This window comes from Castanea sativa, chromosome 12, assembly GCF_040712315.1.
Source record: "Castanea sativa cultivar Marrone di Chiusa Pesio chromosome 12, ASM4071231v1".
In the NCBI taxonomy this organism is placed as follows: domain Eukaryota; kingdom Viridiplantae; phylum Streptophyta; class Magnoliopsida; order Fagales; family Fagaceae; genus Castanea; species Castanea sativa.
Window position 1 is genome coordinate 35453148 of NC_134024.1, and position 22852 is coordinate 35475999.

At 36.4% G+C, this 22852-nt stretch overlaps 2 protein-coding genes across 4 annotated transcripts; both read right to left on the reverse strand.

The window, feature by feature from the left end:
* Positions 1-468: 468 nt before the first annotated feature.
* On the reverse strand, positions 469-3826 carry LOC142621359 (putative arabinose 5-phosphate isomerase). Its single transcript, XM_075794680.1, has 3 exons — positions 2899-3826; positions 1280-1503; positions 469-787 (listed from the first exon to the last, which is right to left on the reverse strand). The coding sequence occupies exons 1-3, from the start codon at positions 3544-3546 to the stop codon at positions 631-633; spliced, it is 1029 nt and encodes a 342-aa protein (XP_075650795.1). The 5' UTR covers positions 3547-3826; the 3' UTR covers positions 469-630.
* Positions 3827-8068: 4242 nt separating this feature from the next.
* On the reverse strand, positions 8069-21535 carry LOC142620893 (putative lysine-specific demethylase JMJ16). Of its 3 annotated transcripts, none has more exons than XM_075794200.1 (9): positions 21389-21535; positions 16066-16362; positions 14503-14574; positions 14257-14334; positions 13582-14109; positions 13258-13482; positions 12991-13152; positions 9493-9861; positions 8069-9235 (listed from the first exon to the last, which is right to left on the reverse strand). In XM_075794200.1, the coding sequence occupies exons 2-9, from the start codon at positions 16360-16362 to the stop codon at positions 8417-8419; spliced, it is 2550 nt and encodes an 849-aa protein (XP_075650315.1). In that variant the 5' UTR covers positions 21389-21535; the 3' UTR covers positions 8069-8416. The 3 variants fall into 3 exon arrangements, with proteins under 3 accessions (XP_075650315.1, XP_075650313.1, XP_075650314.1); XM_075794198.1 differs by having other exon boundaries at positions 14257-14346; XM_075794199.1 differs by having other exon boundaries at positions 14257-14346; positions 16066-16367.
* Positions 21536-22852: the final 1317 nt, after the last annotated feature.

Below are 22852 nucleotides of genomic sequence, written 5' to 3' on the forward strand. Positions count from 1 at the left end.
ATAGTCTTGTTTATTGAAAACTAAAAACTGAAAATAATATAATAAAATAATTTATAAATTTATAAATAGTACTGTAAAACTAAATTTATATTAAAATTTGTTTTGAAACGACTTTTGTGAGTCCATAAATAATGCATAAGACTCACATTTTTAAGTAAAATGCACAAGGGCAACGCTTCCCAAACGCTCACTTAGTACCCAAAAAAGAAAAGGTGCTAATGAAATGGATTGACAGACATTGAGAATCAAAGCCAGGCACCTTTAATTCTTTGCAGTTTACTTGGCATGATTATTGGGAAATCGAATCTGCTTTTTGACTTTCTTCTTTTTGGCAGGGTATGCAAATTTGATATTTCTTTCAGTTATGAACAATAAAAATATTTTGATTGATTCTGAACTGTCATATGCTCATTGACTGAAAAAGGGCCACGTTGCCTTGGCACAGTGCCAGCTTAGGAAGTAGACATCTAGCGAAACCCAGTCATACATTAATAAGAATTCGCTGAATTACATATTCTCTTTACTAAAACAATATAAGTACAGATGAAGCCCACATACCTAAGGGGTGAAAAGAATTAACAGTATAAAGAATCATCACAGAAATAAAACTCAGAAAACATATCAAGCACATCAGAGGCCTGCGGAAACTAATCCATGCAATGTGACAATGCCAATTACTATATTTTGATTATCTATGACGGGCAAAAATTGCACAGGGGATGGTGGCGCTTCCATCTTCTTCATGGCATCCACTGCCATCGCATCTGGACTGATGGTTCTTGGCTTCCTGATATATATAACCAAAAAGGTTGTTAACAATTTTGTAGTTTGTCTTTATCACTCTCCATCTCAGTCTTCCTAGATGTGTGTTTGTGTGTGAGAGAGGGAATGTATCTTCTCCCAAAGAATGCTCAACCATTTCTTCAAGATTTTAATCAAGAGTAGTTTCCAAAGGATTTAAATATATCTTTTTGGTCTCCAATCACAATTGGCCAAATTAGACAAATTTAATGAGCAATAAGAAACATCCAAAAAATTAAGCAATATTTAAAATTAAAAAAAAAAAAAAATAGAAGCTACAAATCACAGTAAAATCTCTTAACAATGCCTACTGACTGTCAAGCAGCTTTAAATTTTTAAAAGAATTGTTAGCCGGCTCATAATTGGTGGTTGCAATATTGACAATATATTTTTTGATAGGTAAAAAACATACTAATAAAAATTTGCAAAATTGAAAATATATAGATAGAAGAAGATAAATTTATTTTCTTTACGTTACCTATTGCACATTTCTCCCACTGTTAGCTTAAAAATACCTTCTCCACTAGCCTTAAGTGTGCGCCGTAGATCACCATCAGTAAATGTACCAATCAGGTGATACTCTTCATCTATGACAAGAAGGCACCCACATCCTTTACTCGTTAGCTCCACTAACTGGTCCATAATTAGATCCCCTTCCCTGCAAACTGGTAGCTCTTCTTGCTTCTTCATAACATCTTTTACCTGCACCATCATATAAGCCATACCCATCAATATGCAAGTCAAGTATTCCTTACAGGATTAAAGCCTAAAACAATAAAATAGTAACAACTTGTACAGATTTACTAGAATATCCAAAGAAGCCAGCTTGCCATAAACACAAACAATGCAAGTATGCACCCATTTTCTACCATCAGCAGCCAGCTTCAAAAAGGCCACCTCCCCACACAGGCACCATCACTACCATACCAAGCCAATGCTAACCCAAACCACCACCATCAACAGTGTACGCCACTTCAACTACCATCACATTCATGTCGACAAGGTGCGTGCTTTGCCTAATAGTAACCACTACCAGACAAATGTTACTCATTACCGCATATCAAATGAATATGTCAACTTTCATCCTTCCTAGATTCATTTAGGCTAAGGAAGATAGAAAAGTAAGAGAAAAGAAAATGTGAGGTTTAAAAGGGGGAAAAAAAGATGAAAGAAGAGATTAATATTTTCCATAATTAGTGTTTAAGAGGAAGGATATAAAAGTGGATAGAAAACAAAGCATCTTGTATTAAATTACTCCTTGTATTGAATCGTTTTTAATGAAATGGAATCAAATCACCTATGTAACACATTTCCTCTCCTATTTTTCTCACATTTTGGGAAGATTAGAAATGGTGGACTTGATTGACAGAAAATAAGCTCTCCTTTTTTTTCTTTTTTTTCCACATTTCTACTCTACCAAACAAAAAAGAAAATACCAATGCATCATTCATTTTCTGTCTACCATTTTTTTTAAACACATTCCAGAATCCCCACCAAGGTTTTCTAACAAAGTCAAAATTGCAACCAGAAAATTCAACCCAGCCTTAACAGAATTATCAAAATTACCCAAATCGAAGCCAATTGATCGCTCATTTCATCAAAAACAACCCAAAAAAATTATAATACCCAATCATTAACAACAACAACCACCACCAGGCCCTAGTCCCAAATTTTGGGGTCATCTTTGAGGACGCCCCAACATGTATCTGTATTAGATCCATTTATTAACTTAAAACTTTACAATGGCATTAACCTATTGCAAGTTTGCAACCCAACCCTCCTTTTTTTTTTCCAAACTTGGGACCGACACTGAACAATATATATGACAATTCAAAATCAGCATCATATGGGAAAAACCAATTAAATCTACGCTAAATGAATTGAATACTCATATTGTCTAAAACAATCCATAATTAAAATCGAAACAAACCAAAATCAAGCTATTAAAAATGAATTTATTCATAAGGCCAAAATTCTATCATTGTCAAAATTAATCCAACAAATACTAATATGCAAACATTCACATATAAATTAAGAAAAACAAATTGAAAAAGTAGATTGATATGAAAAGTGAAAACCCTAACTAACTAACCTGACCTTGAAAATGAGAGACTTGCCGATCCGGCCGGCGGGGTGATTGGCAGCGTACTCTTCCCTGGTCAAGTTCCTCGCCGCCATGAGCGCAATAGCGACGGTATCACCGAAAACCATCTGGATGGCCGTGGAAGTGACCGGAGCGAGATCGAAGGGGCACAATTCTCGCTCCAGGGGCAAATGCACGTTCATGTCACAGACGGCGGCGAGCGCATTGCCCTGAATCGAAGTGAGGGAGATGAGGTACGCGCCTTTGGCGCGAACGCAAGGGACGAGGCGGAGGAGCTCGTCGGTGTTGCCGGACTTGCTGAAGAGGACGACGACGTCGTCGGGGGAGAGAATGCCGATGTCGCCGTGGAGGGCGTCGACGGGGGAGAGGAAGGCGGAGCGGATGCCGAGGGAGACGAGGGTCTGGGAGATCTTGTTGGCGACGAAGCCGGACTTGCCCACGCCGGAGAAGAAGATGGTGCCGGAGGTGGAGAGGAGGGTGCGAGTGAAGGCTAGGGTTTGCGGGAGAGAGAGGTTTTGGAAGAAGAAGTTGAGGTGGCTTTGTTGAGATTTGAAGAGATCCAGGAGGGTAGTTTCGTCAATTTTAGAGTCCGATGATGATGATGAAGAAGACGATGATAGATAATGTGGAAGAGAACCCATTTTTGTTTGAATGAGAAAAATGAGAGAGAGAGAGAGAGAGAGAAAGAAAAGTGGTTTTGTGGTTTTGGGTTCGTTTGGTTTTCGCGGTATGAGGGAGTGTCGGTGGAAGGGGTCAATTATATATATATGTATTTATATTTGTATTGGGAGAATGGAGCCAAGGCATGGATAACTCATGGCTGTGCTTTGCAGTATGGTTTGTTCTGGCAAAGCACATGCCGACATGCACACACACCAGAAAGGAATGTGCTCTGTGGGCTGACGGTGAAAAACTAAATATGGGCATTTGTCCTGATTTACAAATTATGCACTAAGATATATCTGTTTTGAAACTATTTAGTGAAAGATTTCTGTTTTTAAAATTCAATTTTAACAAAATTGTATTACAACTTAAACTTAATATCATCAATGTCAAATTCTATGCATATTTGTCACTTAGATTTTTTTGAAAATTTAAGTGAAACTTGACACTACTAATGTTGAGTTTCACTTAAAATTTTGCATATACATTGAACTCGATTTTTAAGATATCAAATTTTATACCTAATTCTATTTTATTAAAATCGAGTTTAAAAAATAAGGATATCTTGCTATATAATTTCAAAATAAATGCATTTTACTAAATAATTTATAAATTAGGGCAAATGCCCATTTTTCCCTCCAAAGCAATGCCAATAAACTTTCTAAAATTGGTTGGATTGGTGTAACTCTTAGAAATAACCCATAACCTTTGTTGTTGTTGCTTTCTCTTTTTTTTTTTCTTTTTTTTTTTTTAGAGAAAGATAACCCATAACTTGCTGTTGGATTACATGTGCAAATTTTCAATTTTCATACGAATCAATATTATTTACTATTTGATCTATAAACTCATTTTTTATGCATTATTTTAAACTACAAAAAACTTGAATTTAAATAATTAATCAATGATATAACTACTGACCTTTGATTGTTTTGAAATTTTGCAAGCATGAAGAATATACGAAGATAATGTAATTTAACAATAAATTTGTCAAATTTCACATCCAATTAAAAAAAAAGCGAAAATACATTTTTGGTCTCTACATTTTGGTCTAATTTCTATTTTGGTCCCTAAATTAATTTTGCTACTAATGTAATCCCTAAAAAAATAAAATCAATTCTATTTTGGTCCCTGCCATCAAGCCACTAGCAGAAAAGTCCTATGTGACAAACGAAGTGCATAGGTGGCATGTTAGATGCTAACGTGGCTAATAAAATAATAACAATAAATTTTATTTATTTTTTAAAAAATGTCACGTCAGCTCCACATAAATTTCTAATTTTTTTTTTAAATAATTTCATTTTTTATACGAATTTTAATCAAATAAAAATATAAAAACAGTTTTAATCAAATAAAAATAATTTATCAATTTTAATCATATAAAAAAGAGAAAAAAAAATTAAAAATATAAAAACACATCAATTGAAATCTGTGTTCATCTTTGATCATGAACACAAAAGAACAACAACCCAGAATATTCAAACACAAGAACAAAAGAATAGAAACCCATAATATTCCAAAATTTGCACCCAAATTCTTCCACCAAAATTTTTATTCTAATACAATATTTCTCATAACATAGATTTTCAACCAAATACACAAAATTTCAATCAAAAATTCTTTCATCAATTTCCTAGCAACCAACAAAACCTTATCATCAAATCCACTAGAGATGTGGCTTCGCCGTGGGGACCATTTGGGCTTCACAACACCCACAAATCCACTACCTGAGGCTTCGTTTGTGAGGACTGATCTGAGCTTTACACCTGAGGCTTCCCCGTGGGGACCATCATAACAACATAGCTAGCACAACCACCGATCTAGGCTTCACAACACCCACAAATCCATAACCCACCACCCTGAATCGATCCTTTGCAACCACCACCACTACCGGTTTGGGGTTTCACAGCAGCACAACACACCCACAAATCCAAACCGACCCAACATCCCAAACAAATCCTTTGCAACCACCACCACCACTGGTTTGTGGTTTCACAGCAGCACAACACACCCACAAATCCAACACACCCACAAATCCACAACCCATAAATCCAAACTAACCCACCACCCTAAATCGATCCTTCGCCTCCACTAATCCACAAAACTCCATGGTTGGGCTTGAGGACTTGATTTAGGGCAAGCCCCATTTTAGAGCATTCAATCGGTTGGGAGAGTTTACCCAAAAAAAAAAAAATTGGTTGGGAGAGAAAGATCAAAGAGAGGGAGAATGAGAATCGGCAGAGAGAGAGAGAGAGAGAGAGTGAGAAGAATGAAAATAACTTTTTTAATTTAATAATTTGATTTTATTAGAATGTAGGTTTATTTTTTAATTTTGTTACGTGGCTTATTTATATATTAATATGCTTATGTGGAATCTTTTAAATGGCAAATAAGTTTTTTAAAATGTTATTTTAATAACAAGTCAGTTTAATGTTAGTCACCTATGCACTCCATTTGCCACGTAGGATTTTTCTGTTAGTGGGTTGACGGTAGGGACCAAAATAAATTGATTTTCTTTTTTTAGGAACTACATTAGTAGCAAAATTAATTTAGGAATCAAAATGAGAATCGGCCCAAAATGTAGGGACCAAAAGTATATTTTCGCTTAAAAAAATATTGGGTGATGTAACATTATTTAAAGTTACATCAATTGTAAATTTGTAATTTAAACCCAACTCTTTTAAAATATATTAATATTTTAATAAATATTTTTTAAAAACTTTGGCTACAAACTTTGTTGTAGCTTAAGATTACAATTTTCATGAAAAGAAAAAACTAACATGACTACATATTTTTAAAATATAGTCTCTAAATTGCATGTTTTTTTATGCTATTACAACATATGTCAATTTTTGTGTTAATCAAATGTTATTTACTATATGATTCATAAACTTCTTGCAATTTAAGCAATTCATTGATGGTATAGATATTGATTTTCAATTTTTTAGAAATTTTGCTAGCATAGAGGATATAAGAAAAAAAAAATGTAATTCAAAGATAGATTTTTCAAATTTTACATCTAATAAAAAGATACTGATTGAAGTTGTAACCTTGAGCTACAACAAAGTTTTAAACTTTTTTATAAAAGTAATAAACACAATTGTTGACTTGTGTAGATGATCAACAAAAGTAATAAACACAATCTAAACAAATTGATACCTTTGATCTGGTGCAGATGATCATTATTTTTCACATGGCTTACTATTATTGACTTGTGTTTCTAAGCAGTTTGCCCACATGGCAGACTTGAAGCAAAAATTGTGTCAATTGTTGTGGCATTAGACTTTTTTATTAATAAAATGTAAGAATTAAATCTTTCTACTAAAGAGTAAAGAGAATTTGGATTTCAAACCCTTTAATTTAATTTTGGATTTAATGAAATTTTCCTCCTAAATATTAGACAATTGTATTGGCCCTATTGGGTGATTATCACTATACCACAAGTAAATTATAGGATTTTTGTTTTTTTAAGTTACAAGTGAAGGGAGCCAGCCTCCACTAGAGGCCAGAGGAAAAGGGGTCCAAATCCCTTTTTAGGTCAACAAAAATAAGAGTAGCATTAGAGACACAACAAAATGTCACAACATTCCAAAATTAGCATATCAACTCATACAGGTCACCACAATCTCTAATTTAAATTTCTTGGTATGCTAACGTAGGAATGTAATAAAATTGCAACTCACACATGGGCCACCTCAATTTCTAGTTTAAAATTTTTGGTATGCTAACGTAGGAATGTAATAAAATTGTTGTCCCTACTCCCTAGCATTACATAGTTCATACGTACACATTTATAATTGTGGGGATAATCAATTTATATTAGGATCCTCTCAACGTAAAATGGATCCAAAAAATTCACAATGGAAGTCCCAAACAAAGAACCCAAGTTAAAGTGGAGCTATTATGGACAAGTCATCACAGGAACTGGACCTGTTAAAAGTTAGAAAGCCTTCACTTCACCAGAAACTAATATGGGGCTAATCAAAGGTGCTCCAGTGGTTAAGGTAGACACAGAAGGACGAAAGGTAACTTGTGCTGGATAAAGAATCAAAATTCTAATACATTGGCAAATGAGGTTTGGATATTTTTAAGGTCTTGTTTGAGAGCATCATAGGAAATTTCCCACGTTAAGTCTAATAGCCCATGCTCCCCGGGGAGCCTGAGGACTCCTCTGGGTTATGCCCAATGCCAAAGCTAAATAGAGGAATTAACCCTGATGAAAATTGAACTATAGAATTTAATTGCAGTAAAAACAATATCAAGAGAGAGAGAGAGAGAGAGAGAGAGAGAGCTGTTCAATCAATTAGTTTGTTGGGTGTAGCTATTTCAATATAAGACAGTGAATCAAAGCTGCGAAATAGCTGTTGCAACTTGCAAGCGTTTGTAGGTCCGCTTGTTCAGCTTGTTTGTTGTTGGGGAAAAGGGTTGCATATGCCAAAATTTTCCTGTCTCACAAACGCATCATGACATTACTAAAGAGGAGTACAAACTAACTACCCCATGTTTTACAATCAACCACAAAAAGGTATATGACATTAATTGGTGCTTTAAATTGTTATTAATATCAAATGTCTTCTATGGAGAAAATAAGAAATCATCTTCTGGGTGAGGAAGCGCCATTCATACCTCATTGCCACACTTCTCTAACAAGTTTTACTATAACACTACTCATCACCTTGTCATTGCTAATAAGAACAATATTACTTAAGCAAAAAGCTCAAACAATTTTTCTAATTTGCTTCTCAAAGCTAAATTGCTCACAGATGCCTCTTTAGATCTAAGATTCCAGGAGTCAACTGTATTATATTTTGCTCACTGTTAGTACCTTTTGAAAGCTTAGAAAATGCAGTTTCACTTAGCTAAAAGCCAAGATTTAATCTCAACATCAGAGTCCGAGGAACTTGAGTCGCTCCAGCTTTCAGAAGAAACTTCAGATGTCATCTCTCTTTGCAAAAATGAAATATAACTCGAGGTTGCAATTGAAATATTTGTAGATGTTGCTTTATCTTTTTCTTTCAGTTTGTCCAACGTTGTTGATTGGGGCAAACGCAACTTCATTTCTGCCTTGATGCTAGAAGCAGAAGTACTAGTGATGCCACTGCGTACTGCTGCATCTTGGGTCCCAACAGTGCTCTCTTTTTCTTTCAATTTGTTTAAGGTTTTAGACTGGAGCAGACGTGCCTTCAATTCAGCCTTAATGCTAGAAACAGAATTTCTACCAATGCTGTTGGGCGTTCCAATATCTTGGAATTTATGCTCCTTTTGTTTTGATTCTTCCGTATGAGACGCTAGACCACTTATAAAGCCTTCTGCCTGTGAAATGACTTTGGAGGCATAGGACTGCAGAGACAATCCAATATCCTCTCTAGCCCATTTGTAGACTGCAACTAGTTTTCCTTCTAAAGCTTCAATAAGAAGATCTAACTCACTCATTTCATATCGGAAGAGAAAAAATTTGTCACTCCAAGGGCAAGAACAGAGATGCTTGGCATGACTCAGACATGAAAATTTGTTTGGATTACATTGACAACCTGCTGCAGAGAGGTGTAAATCATAGAAACACACTGTGCATTCCATCTTGCTGCTAGCATCAAAATTTTTGCTCATCTTCTGCAACTTTGAAGAGGTGCAAAGATACTTCCTCATAATAGATTCAACTTTAATACGTGACTACACAATAAAGAAAGATAAAAAAGAAAAAGAAAAAAAAGAATCCTGCATTAGGTTGCTTCAACCACTTTGTAAAGAACACAACAATATCTACTAAGCGCAAAACCCAAAGCAGCAGAAAAAAATATATTAAAAGAAAAAAAGGTTATTAAGAAAAGAAAACCTTAATTAAAACTATACTCCTACCTATTGGAATAAAAAAGATAAAATGGTATCTATCTCATAGCAAAGCTGGAGTGGAGCAATCTAGGGGTTACCTTGGCTGCTTTTGTTAAGATCCCGTCCTTTCCACACCCGTCCCTCCATCTCAAATTATGTAACGTATTATTGCTTCGCAGTGAAAACTCCCATTGTGCCTTCACAGCTTCCCTAGCTGCTCCAAGCAACAGCTTATCAAAGGATATTGACGTCTTTCTCCGCTGCTCACGATAGAGTTCCACAGCATTCTGCCCAAAGGGCAACCAGTCAAGGGGTGCAAAATTCACTGCCTCGACACAATTAAAGCCGCAATCAAATCCCGAATGATATGCTCCTGGAAGGATGAGAACAAACTCCCTGGGATACTGAATGCAGCGATACACAGGTATACCCTCCGACTTTAACCTGGAGATAAATACCTCTTTAACCTGTATCAAAATTCATGTCATGAAAGATGTCCACAAAAAAAAAAAAAAAAAGGTGTGTTCTTGTAATTTCTAAATATCCAAGTAAATATTTACTTTTCATCAAAGAAATTGTTGAGCCAATGAAAAATTTAACTGCAATGATATATTCATTGTTCCTTGATTATTCATCCTATTTCTCCCAAAAAAAAAAAAAAAAATCACATCAGCTGACATGGTCAACTTGAGCATAGTAAATACACTGAAGACAACCATTAGCATGAAGGATCACTAACTCATATGGTGATAGATAGTACAATCACTGCAATAATTAATCAGTTTGAAGTTACAAGGGGTAGCATGTCTGCATTTAACTAAAACTGGAAGGATCATGTGCATAATGAGAAGAAACAAATCAAAGCTTATGTAATCAGCAAGCAACAGAATAAGGAGACGATATGAATTTTTTTTAGGGAAAGGTTTTGCTACATACTGGTATACAGCAATTGATGCATAAAAGATTATAAGCCGTAAAAAGAAAGTGACAAGTGTCTAAGGGTCCATCTGATCATGTATGTGCATTGCACATGACCGTTGGGACACATGTTGCTTTCTTTTTACTACCACATAACCAATTATGTGGCAATTGTTGCATATAAGTAGGGGTGTCCAACTCAACCAATGGCCCAACCCACCCGGTAAACCCGACTGGACCCGGGCTGACCGCCAGCCAACCCGACTACTCCGGCGGTCAGCGGCAGGTCTTTTTCTGCAGAATTCGATCTGGTCGGTTCGGTCTCGGATCTTCTCCCTAAAACCCAAACCAACCGAGATACATAGCATTTTTTCGTGAGATTTTTTAGATCCGGCAAGATCTCAACTAGATCCATGAAATCTCCACCGGATTTGGCGAGATCTTGTCGTTTTCACTCAGATCCAGCTGCAATCTAGTGGGCTTCGCTAAAATACGGCTCAGATCCGATGAAAATTTGATGGGTTTTGCTCAAATCCAGCGAAACTCCAACGGGTTTTGCTTAAATCCGGCAGCGATTTAGTGTTTTTTTGCTCAGATCTAGTGAGTTTTGCACAAATACGGCGAAGATCCTGCAAAAAATGCAGATCACTGCCAAAAGAAACCTCTGGCAGCATCTTCATCGGCTTCGACCGACCCGACTGCTAATCAACCAAATCCGATTCAATCTAACCATTGGTTTTTGTGGTCAGCGGCAGGTTTTCTTGCTGGAAACCTGATGTCATCGGGTCGGTCGCAGGTTGGGCACAAACCCGACCCGGACCAACCCGTGGACACCCCTACATATAAGAATGCAGCAAAACCTTTCCCTATATTATAAGTGACAACATAAATATAAGGCAAAGAACTATTTTATGCAGCACAATATAGCTGCAGTGGCACCGATGGTGTCAAATCTACAACATAGTTGGAGAATACGGTCCCTTTGAAAGCATAAGATCAAGGATAGAAACTTCCATCCAACCAGGAAGCCTTTTCAGGTTAGGGAATATGCAACTCTGGTAGCTAATTTGGTCAAAAGTATTTTATTGCATTTTAAAATAGAAATATAATCTCAAAATCTTATTAGGACTTGCCTAATGGAAATTTTTGTGTTTTGGTTTATTGGAGGCTGAGACATTGTTACCTCATCTTTACAACATCTCTTTATCTTCTTTCTCTATTATTTTGCATTGTCATTCTCTGGACTGCAAAATTACACAACAAAAATCCCTCTTTAGTTTTCCATCACAACACCCTAAACTGTGTTTCCCATTCTGCATATCTCTCACCTGAGGCAAAGGTAGGCATAGTAATGGGAACCCATTCCCAATAATTTGAGTCTCATTAACTGAGAAGAGAAAAATCCAATCCCCAGGGGGAGGGAATAAGACTCTGATAGCAACTAAATTGATTTTTGTAGTCTCTCTTCAATTTTATCTCCCATGTTACTCTCTCCCTTGCAAACCTCACCTCATTTGCACCCTCCACTGGTAATATCATACCCACACCAGCCACCACCACAAGCGATCTTACCTTTAACAAACCATTCCTATTCTTACATCTACCAAATTTGATAAATGTATATATTTCAAAAACTCCCATTCTGAAGTGTCAGAAAACCCAGACAAAGGAAAGGGAATCAATTGGTTGCAATGGGAATCACAGTAATGGGAACCCCATTCCAATTTTCATTCTCACAACCAAACAAGCCTAACTTTGCTATGATGTACCCTAAATTAGCTTGTGCCCATAATTTCGGGCAGGGTAATTTTCAATAACCTCAAGCTTTCAGGTGTAAAACCTTGAAGAATCCCACAATACCAACCCCACAATAGCTTACCAAATAAGCATTGGATGACCAGTTTCCAACTCTTTCCTATGTCAACCAACAAGCATATTTTCCAGAGGCAGAAATAAGTAATGAGCCAAAAAGATCATTACTATGATGTTTTGGTTCTTAGGAAGTTTGGGAAGAAAAGGAAGATGATGATGATGTTGATTTTTTAATGTTTTGGATTGCTTGAAAGTATCAAACATGGAACGCTACAACAAAAGCATAAGCAAGTTGACAACTTGACATATTATTCACAAGCTTCAGCTTCTAATGTATTGCTTATATATGACTGAAAACGGCAAGAGATCAGAGATGGCATATCCCATGAAAAGGCACGCAAGCTGTACCGACATAATTGAATTTCAAAGATATAATAAACAAGGTCCAGCCTTGAATGAACCCATAGTGGCATAAATTGGAAGGGAAATGACTAGTGCACACAAGCTGTTTACACACAAAGTTGTGTAATAGTTTTTAAAAAGAAGTCATGATTTCAGTTTAAAAAAATTCCATACAACTTTGTGTGTAATAGGCAATGTGTAATATACATTTCTTAAATTGGAAAATCATGTATAGAAATAAGGAGGAATTACAGGTGGGAAAAAAAGCACTGCATATTTAGACCAGAGTATAGATGCTTCTTACAAAATTGTAAATATATGCATGCCATTTGGCTTTTGTGTGACGAAATTGAAAGTAAGCCCATCAAATAGAGGTAGATATGAACTCATACCATTTTTTTAATAAGAAAACAACAGGAACTTCTCTTTAGTGAAGCAATTATATGAGAAGGATTGCAACTCACCAGACTATTGCCTAACTCATGTTGCTCAACCAACAAATCTGGAAAGTACTTCTTCACAGCTGCCTCAAATTTAACATTATAGCTCCTTGGAATGCAATAGGATATTCTAGGAGCACCCAAATGCATGTAACGCAATAAATATAGATGGTGCTCTTCAGTTTTCTGTTTTAGAAATCAATAGAATAAGATTGATAGGATGGATATTAAGCCAATTATTCAGGAAACAATCTATTTACATCCAGCTAATTAAGAATCCAAGTATCTTACCCAATGAAGTGAAGAAAAGCACATTCCTATGCGAAGCTGAGGCACTATGATACCAGAAGTCTCCCAGCTTTCGAAAGAAAGAAAAGAACCAGGCAGTCTAGATATATTGTTTAAGTTCCAGCCTGATTCCAAATACTTAGGATAACGAGATGTCTCTACAGAATTGGAAACTCTTGGAAATCCACTGCCAAAAACCCCAGTGTCCAGGTTTTCACCAAAAAGCACCTAAAGAGTGGACTAGCATAACAATATAAACTGGCCGACAAAACAGAAATATGTACAGAAATGTTAATCAATGATCTCATTGTATAATCTCCAACATACCTCAATTTCTTCAGTTGGATTCTCAACGATACGTCTATATTCACCTTCAATATTTTCCACTGATGGTTCCCACTGATTTTGAAATTCGGTTGAATTTTTATCTGAACCTGTAACCTTATCTCCACTGCAAAAATATTGGTGCTTGAAATCATCTGCACATCGGTTAAAAGTTTCAAGAGTGAACTCTGGACCAGGTTCAGATTCAAAGCCTTCAATATTAGAACGTCCAGCAGTGTCACAGTTTGAGGTATCTTCATCACCAGGATCATAGTCTGAACCCATTCTCAAGCTTCTTCTCCTCTTACCCTTCACATTTTCAGAAGATCTAGACATTTGAGTCTCTGAAGACTGATTTTGAAGCCCATCTATCCGCTGAGTATGGCTAACAAATGTGGAATTTTCCCATATGCCCTTTTCCTTTATTAGGCAGGGAGGTTGCCAGGAAGAAGGAGGAACAATACGACAAATTCCATATGGTTCCACCCTAGGACGTATTCTTGCAATATACTCAACCGTGTCTTCAAATTCCTACAGAAAAAGGTTCAAAGTCCTCAAAAATTAAAATTACTGCAAGAAAAAACATTTTATATTTTACAAAGTTACTGAGTACATATGAATGGAAGCAAAAATGATAAAATCCATGAATGTGATTAATAAAAGTTAGACAAGATATACTTCTTCTGTTGGGTGGAAAACAGGAGCCTCTTCAATGACTTCTATTCTTGCATCTTCAGGAAGCCACCTGGCTGTTACCTGTTTCCAAAACTTCAAATGACCATGAAACTGACCACAAAAATCAAGGAACCAAGAAAATTTGCCTGATAAATCTTAAGAATTATCAAGTCCAATGGAAAGGTTGGAACTAGTACCTAATAATCAATAATACAAACAGAAAAAGCATTGTAATGAATGAAAGTCAACCTTCAGACAGTTATTACAATCTGGGCATCCATGAGAAACCCCTTTTGGAAGGCAAGTTTTCAAAGGAAAATTCTGCACAAGAAAAAAAGTACCACTATAATTACCGCTTCCAACCAAAAACAAATCAAACAGTCACTACCTGTGAGATTACTACATTTCTCAACACATCAATTGTCCAGATGCAAAGTAACTATCAGATAGTCATTTTTAGACACATTCATAACTGTATGCTAAGTTTTAAGGTATAAATATAGACAACAGAGTTCATGTTTGCCCATGTGTATGAAATTACCTGCAAAAATGCACCTGTGGACACCCTCAAACCCACATAACATTTATATACATTTTTTTTGAGAGACAATTACAGCATGCTGTAACTCCGCAGCTCAAACCCTTTCCTCCCTAGACCCCCATGCACAAACTCAAACCCTTTCCTCCCTAGACCCCCAAGCACTTTGTGCATGGGGAAGTGCCAATTCAGTTACAAGGCCTTTGGCTTTATATACAGATATGCAGGCACAAACCTATGTGGCTGTGTCTATATTAGCAAGAGTTATTTTGTACAGTTCTTATTGACTAAGCTTCAATTTTCTTTTTCTGGAAAAGACTTAAGGAAATCTAGCACCCCCAACACCACCCCACCCTCTTCCCCCCACCCCAAAAAAAAAAAAAAAAAAGAGTAAGCCACAATTATCTCAATATGATTTTTTTTAGGATAAGTATCTCAATATGAACACATTAATCACCTACACCTCTTTATTTAAATATATATATATATATAATATAGAAAATAAAAAAATGAAGAAATCATAATGTTCAACTATGGTGAAAATCAATACAATTTTAAATAATGTTATCCACATTATTGATGTCAACATTAAAGTCAATATAAATGTTGATATTATTATCATTATTATTATTCTTCTACTTCTTATATTTTCAATTAAGTCATTCATCTAATCATCTAGCATAATAACTCAACAAAGCAAATGTGTAAGTACTTGAGGTGGGATATGCAGGTCCCCTTTCACCATTTTTCACCCTCAAGGGCCATATCTACCATTTAAGTCATAGGCCGCCATGTCTTTTCAGATGCCCCCCATTAAACATGTTAATGCAATCACTCTTTAGTGCCCATGACCAAACCATCTGTGTTTTACTTCCTCTTGGCTTGTTCTTATCTAATTTTATAATTAACTACATAAAAGTACTTTCATTTTACTTCAATATCATTACCTGCATTTCAAAGCAAAAGACATGATACAACTTTAATGTAATACAAAATTGAAATAAATACCAAAGTTTGCCCCTGTGCAGGTATGCTTCTTTACACATATTCTCGGATATTAAGGTTAAGATAAGAAATATGCATCCTTGGGTTTAGGAAAAGGGGTTGGGGTGGATGAGGACATCTTATCTGATACTAATAGTTATACATACTAGGTATTCATAATCAACATAAGTCACAGAATACCAAATTTCTTTTAATTTTACCACTATGAAACAGCATAATATATCAAAGCACCTATGCATTTTAAGGAGGAGAAGAAGAAGATCTATGACCATATCACGCTGTCCAGATTCAAATTCCTTTGGGCTATAATTGCTTTCGTCAAAGAGTATCCATGGTTTGCGTTTGAGTGTTCCTGACAGTTCTGCCATGTCAGTCTTGTCAAACATAGTGTCTGTCTTGATTGGCTCTTGTTTAGATGCTCCCAAGGAGGAAATCGTATTATTGGTTTCATCACTTTTTTCAACCCTCTTAAGTACAAAGGATGTACGAGAGACAAAACCTGGAGGAGCTGAGAGACCTTCAACCTTCTCATTATTGAGAGAAGACCTTATGTACTCTGGGCCCATCTGCACTATGAAGTAAAAAAATAAATAAATAGAAGATTTAAATATGACAAAACCCAAGCACTTTATGAATACAATAGATTAACAATCTAGTATTAACATATTGGGAAGGTATTGGTAGATTCCGACTGTTATCCTCACTGATACCTACTTAACAGCTCATACTAACCCACAACCGGACCTTACAAAAAGCTTGTAATTTTCTATGGCAAGCCAACAAGAGAAGCAAAAATATGGAGAAGATATAATTCTGTGGACCTCACAAAATGCCTGTAGTTCTCTGCAGCAAACCAAAAATATTTGGCTGCTAGACAACCAAAAAAAAAATCAAGAAAAACCACCTTTAAAATGCCAAGTAGTTTTATGATCGACTTTCCCTTTCTTCTCTCACATTTTCGTGACTTGAAAAATGGAATTTGAAGGAAATGGGCATTAAGCACAACATATTAGGTAGAAACTTACGCTCTACTCCATGCCAAATGACCAGCAAAAGAAGGAGCAGGGAAAAAAATCCCCCAGAACTTTGTGATTGTAGTTGCTGCTTGCCATTGGGTGACAGATTTTTAAGGAAAATCAAGTGACAGATTTAGCATGTGAAAGAATGACATTAAGAAAATTTTCATCATTTGCAATTATATCTGATCCCAAGGATAAAAAAGTGGATCTGGATATGATATCATTCTGTTTTCTTTTCACTTATATTATGTTACACCAGTCAAATTCATCCCTGATTCACGTACTAGACAAGCTCTCCAGATACATTTTCTTCTTGATAATATTTCATCTCTATTGGTTGAAAACATACCATATAGAAATTTAATTAAAGTATTTTTTCTTTTTCTTTTTTTGAAAAAGAACTTGGTGGGTCCGAACCCACAACCTCATCCTCTGCCTTACTCTTACAAGGGGAGAAGATGCCATTTGAGCTAGAGCTCATTGGCAACAATTAATCATATTCAAGATTCTCGAATATTAGCAAAGATTTAAAAAAAAAAAAAAAATGAATGCATAATTGAAATCTCATATATGCATTGTCCGATTACCGTTAAGTCACATATCAAGTGACAACCCACTAACCATATTAACTACAATGAAAACTAACGTGCTGCTAGTTTAAAAGTTTCCTCCTAAGTTAAAAAATGAATCTTTATAAGTCATGACTCATAAGTTGTTCTTGACTTAATGGCACATCTAATTTAACTACAAAATCCTCACATGTATTAGACAGATCAAAATTAAGATGTTCGAATGACATGCTTCAATGTCACAAGATACAGCATTATACTCATCTCTGAATCGCAAAATTCTTTTGTTGGTGGAAGACAGATTTTGGATTCAGTGCTTATTGCTAACGAATGCCTCAATAGCAGATTGAAGTATCGTACTCCAGGAGTGGTTTGTAAGTTAGATATTGAAACAGCTTATGATCATGTGAATTGGGACGCTTTATTCTATTTGTTGGAGAGGATGGGCTTTGGGGTTCGATGGAGGAAATGGTTAATGGCCTGTGTCTCTATTATCTGTTTTTCAGTTTTGGTTAATGGATGTCCTGCTAGTTTCTTTGGAAGTTCTCAAGATTTAAAACAAGGTGATCCATTATCTCCTCTTCTTTTTCTTTTGATCATGGAGGTTCTTAGTAGGATTCTGAAGAAAACTAAGAAAGGTGGTCTTCTTCGGGGTTTTCATTTGAGACCTATTAATTCTACTGGTATTTGTATTTCACACATGCTTTTTGCTGATGATACCATTCTCTTCTGTGATGCTTCTAGGGCGCAGTTGCTTTCAATTAGGTTGGCTTTGACTTGTCTTCAAGCCTTTACTGGTTTGAAGGTGAATGTGAGGAAAAGTGAGATTGTCCCTATTGGAGAGGTAAGTAACATTCAATCTTTGGCTAACATTCTTCAATGGAGGGTGGGCAATTTACCTATGACATATTTGGGAATGCCCCTGGGTACTTCGTATAAGACAGCCTTTATCTGGAACCCTATTCTAGAGAGGATGGAGAAGAAGCTTTCGGGCTGGAAGCATCTTTATTTATCCAAGGGTGGTAGGCTCACTTTGTTGAAAAGTACCCTTTCAAGTCTTCCAACTTATTATTTTTCTCTATTTATTGATCCTAAAGCTGTGGCTATTAGATTAGAACGTATTCAGAGAAATTTTTTGTGGGGTTCTTCAGAGGAGTGTTTCAAATACCCTTTAGTGGCTTGGGAGAAGGTATGTTTCCCACTTGAGTAGGGTGATTTGGGAATTCGGAAATTGATGCCTTTTAATTAGGCTTTGTTGGGGAAATGGTTTGGAGATATGGCCATGAAACTACTCATCTTTGACAGAGGGTTATTGCCATGAAATATGGGGAGGAGGAAAGGGGGGTGGAGCACTAGAGTTTGTAGGAAGGTTCATGGGTGTGGATTATGGCGAAGTATTAGTGAAGGGTGGGAGAGCTTTTCTAAGCATTTCACTTTTGTGGTGAGAGATGGCTCTCGTATTCTTTTTTGGCATGATAAGTGGATTGTGGATAACTCTTTAAAAACTCTTTATCCTCAGTTATTTTTGTGTTCAGCCAATAAGAAAGCTTCTATTTTTGATGTTTTGAGTCCTCAAGTAAGTGAAAATGACAGAGTGTGGAACTTAAGATTTTATAGGGAATTCAATGACTGGGAGTTAGCAGCTTCTTACTCCTTCCTTCACTTGATCCAATCTCAAGTTCCTAGGGGTGGTGGAAGTGAAAGTCTTTGTCGGAGCCTTAACGGAAGTGGGAAATTTGACATTCGGTCTTTTTATCATCAGATTCGAGATGTTACTCCTAATTTCCCTTGGACGGGAAATTAGGAGTTTCTTGGGATATTCAGTTTCGTCGTTTAGTGAATGACCAAGAGTCACAATCTTTGGATTTGTTTATGATTTTGATCTACTCCACAAAGGTGCGGGGTGTTGGTTCTGACATTCTTTGTTGGATGCCAACCAGCTGACGAGGTTTTAAGGTGAGTGGGTATTACCAGTCTATTTCCCCTTCTACTGGCAGTTCTTTCCCTTGAAAAATGGTGTGGCAATTGAAGGTTCCTCCTCGGGTAGCTTTTTTCACTTGGACTGCGGCTTTAGGCAAGATTCTAACTATAGACAACCTTCGGAAGAGGCATTTTGTTGTCCTTGAGTGGTGTTTTATGTGCAAAAGGTGTGGGGAATCTATAGATCATCTCCTCCTTCACTGTCCTATAGCCTTTAAGATGTGAAGTATGATCTTTAGCTTGTTTGGTGTTTGTTGGGTGATGCCTCAGAGGGTAGTGGATTTGTTGGATTGTTGGACATGCAAATTCAGGCGTCATCATAATGTAGTTATTTGGAGACTTGTGCCGCACTGTTTGGAGGCTTGTTAGATCATTTTAATTTGGTTTCTTGATGTTTTGCCTTTTTGTACATTTCTTATGTACTAGGTTGTGTGTTTTTATAAAATTTCTTTGTTACTTATCAAAAAAAAAAAATTCCCCTTGGACAGGCATTTGGAAAGTAAAGGTTCCTAAAAGGGTGGCATTTTTTATGTGGACAACAGTCCATGGCCAGATTCTCACTTTGGATAATCTTATACTCCGTGGTCGCCCCTTAGCAAATTGTTGTTGTATGTGCTGTTGTAATGAGGAATCTGTGGATCACCTTCTTATTTTTTGTCCATTAGCTCGTTCTATGTGGATGCATATGCTTCAGCTGTTTGGGATTGATTGGGTCATGCCAGGTTTGGTTGTAGACTTACTTTGTTGTTGGCACCATTGGCTGGGAAATATAATTTCAATATTTGGAATTTGGTACCAAGCTGTTTGATGTGGACTATTTGGACTGAACGTAATCGGCGTTCTTTGAGGATAACAAGAAATCAATGGCCCAATTGTTAGATTTGTGCCAACACTCTCTTCAATTGGTCTCAATGTTGGGGTCTTTCGGATTGTTCTACTATTATTGATCTTCTTTTGTCTCTTAGAATAGGATTTTGATTCCTTTATTTCTTTTTTTGTTGCTATGTTGTTCTTTGTTCAATACCGTGAACTCTGTGTATCTTTTACTCTTTTCTATTAATAATATTACTTTCTTACCTATCAAAAAAAAAAAAAATTATAAAAGTGAAGTCACAAGCATGCATGATTGCTCCTTCATCTTCCTATTGACTATTGGTAAGACATCATCTTAAAGTTTTCAAAACAAAACCTGAAAAATATTTTGCCACTTGTTGATACGATCCAATTCTCAAACCAACCCTCATTTCACTAATTGGCAAATTAGTCAACAATCACAACCAATGCAGAATCAAATGTTAACCGCTAAAAATTGGCCGGACCAACAACCCTTTTATTGGTATTTATACTAAAACTACTCTTCAACAATGATTTTTCACACTCAACCAAATGGATGAGGCGTAATTTGTACAATTGTACCGCCCGGGGTCATATAGATCAAAACCCGGACTCAAATGTTGTTAACTGACAAAAATTGGATGAACTGACAACCATTTCACTGATATTTATACTAAAACTACTGGCCTACAAAGATTTTCCACACTACAAAAAAAACTCAAACATTAACCGATAAAACTTGGCTGGATCGACAATTATTTCACTGATATTTATACTAAAACAACTGTTCTACAAAGATTTTCCACACTCAGCCAAACTTAACTGCAAATTTAGAATCATATATGATACATGAAACCCAAAAAAAGAAAAGAAAAGGGTTTGTTCCAATTTGCGAAACGAAAATAAAACTCACTATCAGTTTGAACCCATCATCAGCATGTACCTCACACTAAATATCTGTGTCAGTACTTAGAAAACAATAGTGAAATGTGCAATTCATTGCATCAAAATTTATACCCAAAATGGATTCTGAAAAATAATGGGATGGGACAAATTATCGAATGAAAAGCCTCACAGGAATTCAAAAAGTTCAGAAGCTTGGCTACATCTAAATGTTGAAGAAAGACTAATAAATAAACCAAAATGAAAAACAAGAACGATAAAGAGAGAGAATTTTGTAGAAACTTTACCTGAAGAAACCGAAAGCGTTTTTTAGTCTCTAATCTCTAATCTCTAAAGCTTGTTTCCTGAGTTGCTCCGAACCAAACCCACGTATGATGCTCTAAATGGGTTTTCAGTTTTCACACCCTGTTCCTCTTTCTCAGTTTCCACTCGTCTGGGGGATTTATTTTTTAAAATACTATAAAACCAGACTATATTATTAGTTAGTCAAGATTTTAAATTATATTATTAGTTAGTCAAGATTTAAAATAAATTTAGTATCTAACAAATGGAGTCCTTTGAACTTGATTTTGAAATGCTAAATCGAGGGTACTAAATTCAATTTCAACATTATTCGTAGTTGATGTGGGGCCAAAACAGGAAATTAACAATAATTTTCAATCAATATAATTAGTAGGCACTATTACCAAACTATATTTTTTACTAACATCTCAAGTCGAAGAGACTCGATTTTGGGCCTAAAAATTGAATCTTTGAAGGTCGATTTTCATGGTCTGACCATGTCTGATGTGGCATTTTTTTCACGTGGCGTCCACTTGGAAATCGAGTCTCTAAGACTCAATTTATAAGCCAAAAAATTTTTAAGTCTAGGTCAGCACAATCCATTATGACCCACCACGTTTACAAAGGCTTCGAGACCCACTACGACCCAGATTCACAAATAACCACCCCGCCGCCACCAGATCCAACTCACCCCTCAACTAGTAGATCGGTGAAGACCCGGATCGAAACCCACGGTTCTGCTTCTTACAGCCTTGATCTTTGCTTTGTCGGCGTGGAGGCCCAACCACCAGCACACAGAGAAAGAGAATGGGAGACAAGAGCAAGAAGCAAAACTCCTCTTCCTCTAATCCAACCCAACCACCGACTTCATCCAAGCCCAGCCAGCCACCACTCCCAACCCACCTACCCAAAATCAAAACCCACCCAGCACCCCCACTGATCAGCAACCATCAAAACCCACCCAGCCACCCACCCATCAAAACCACTGATTAGCAACCACTACCGCCTGGATCCATCACCTCCACCACCACCACGCAGTCCGCAAACCCAGATTTAAAAAAAGAAAAAAAGAAAAAAAAAAGAAAAAGAAAAAAAGATTGTAGATCAGGTGAGAGCGGAGAGAGGGGGAGAAAGGTGAAAAGGAAAGAAAAGAAAAGAGAGAGCAATGAGAGAGGACCTGATTTGTAAACCATTTTACTTGAGATCCGGAGTGGGGAGATCCGAGACGCGAACCAAGTTCTCGTCGTTTCTGGTTTTTTTTTTTTTTTTCCTTTCTGGTTCTTCTCTGATAAGACTTCTCTGAAGTTCTCTGATGAGAAGGTGTAAAGTGGGTTTTAAGGGTTATAAATCGATTCTTAGATACTAAATTTCTAGGTAGACGCCACGTGGAAAAAATGTCACATTAGACCTAATCAGAACATGAAAATCGACTCTCAAAGACTCGATTTTTAGGTCCGAAATCGAGTCTT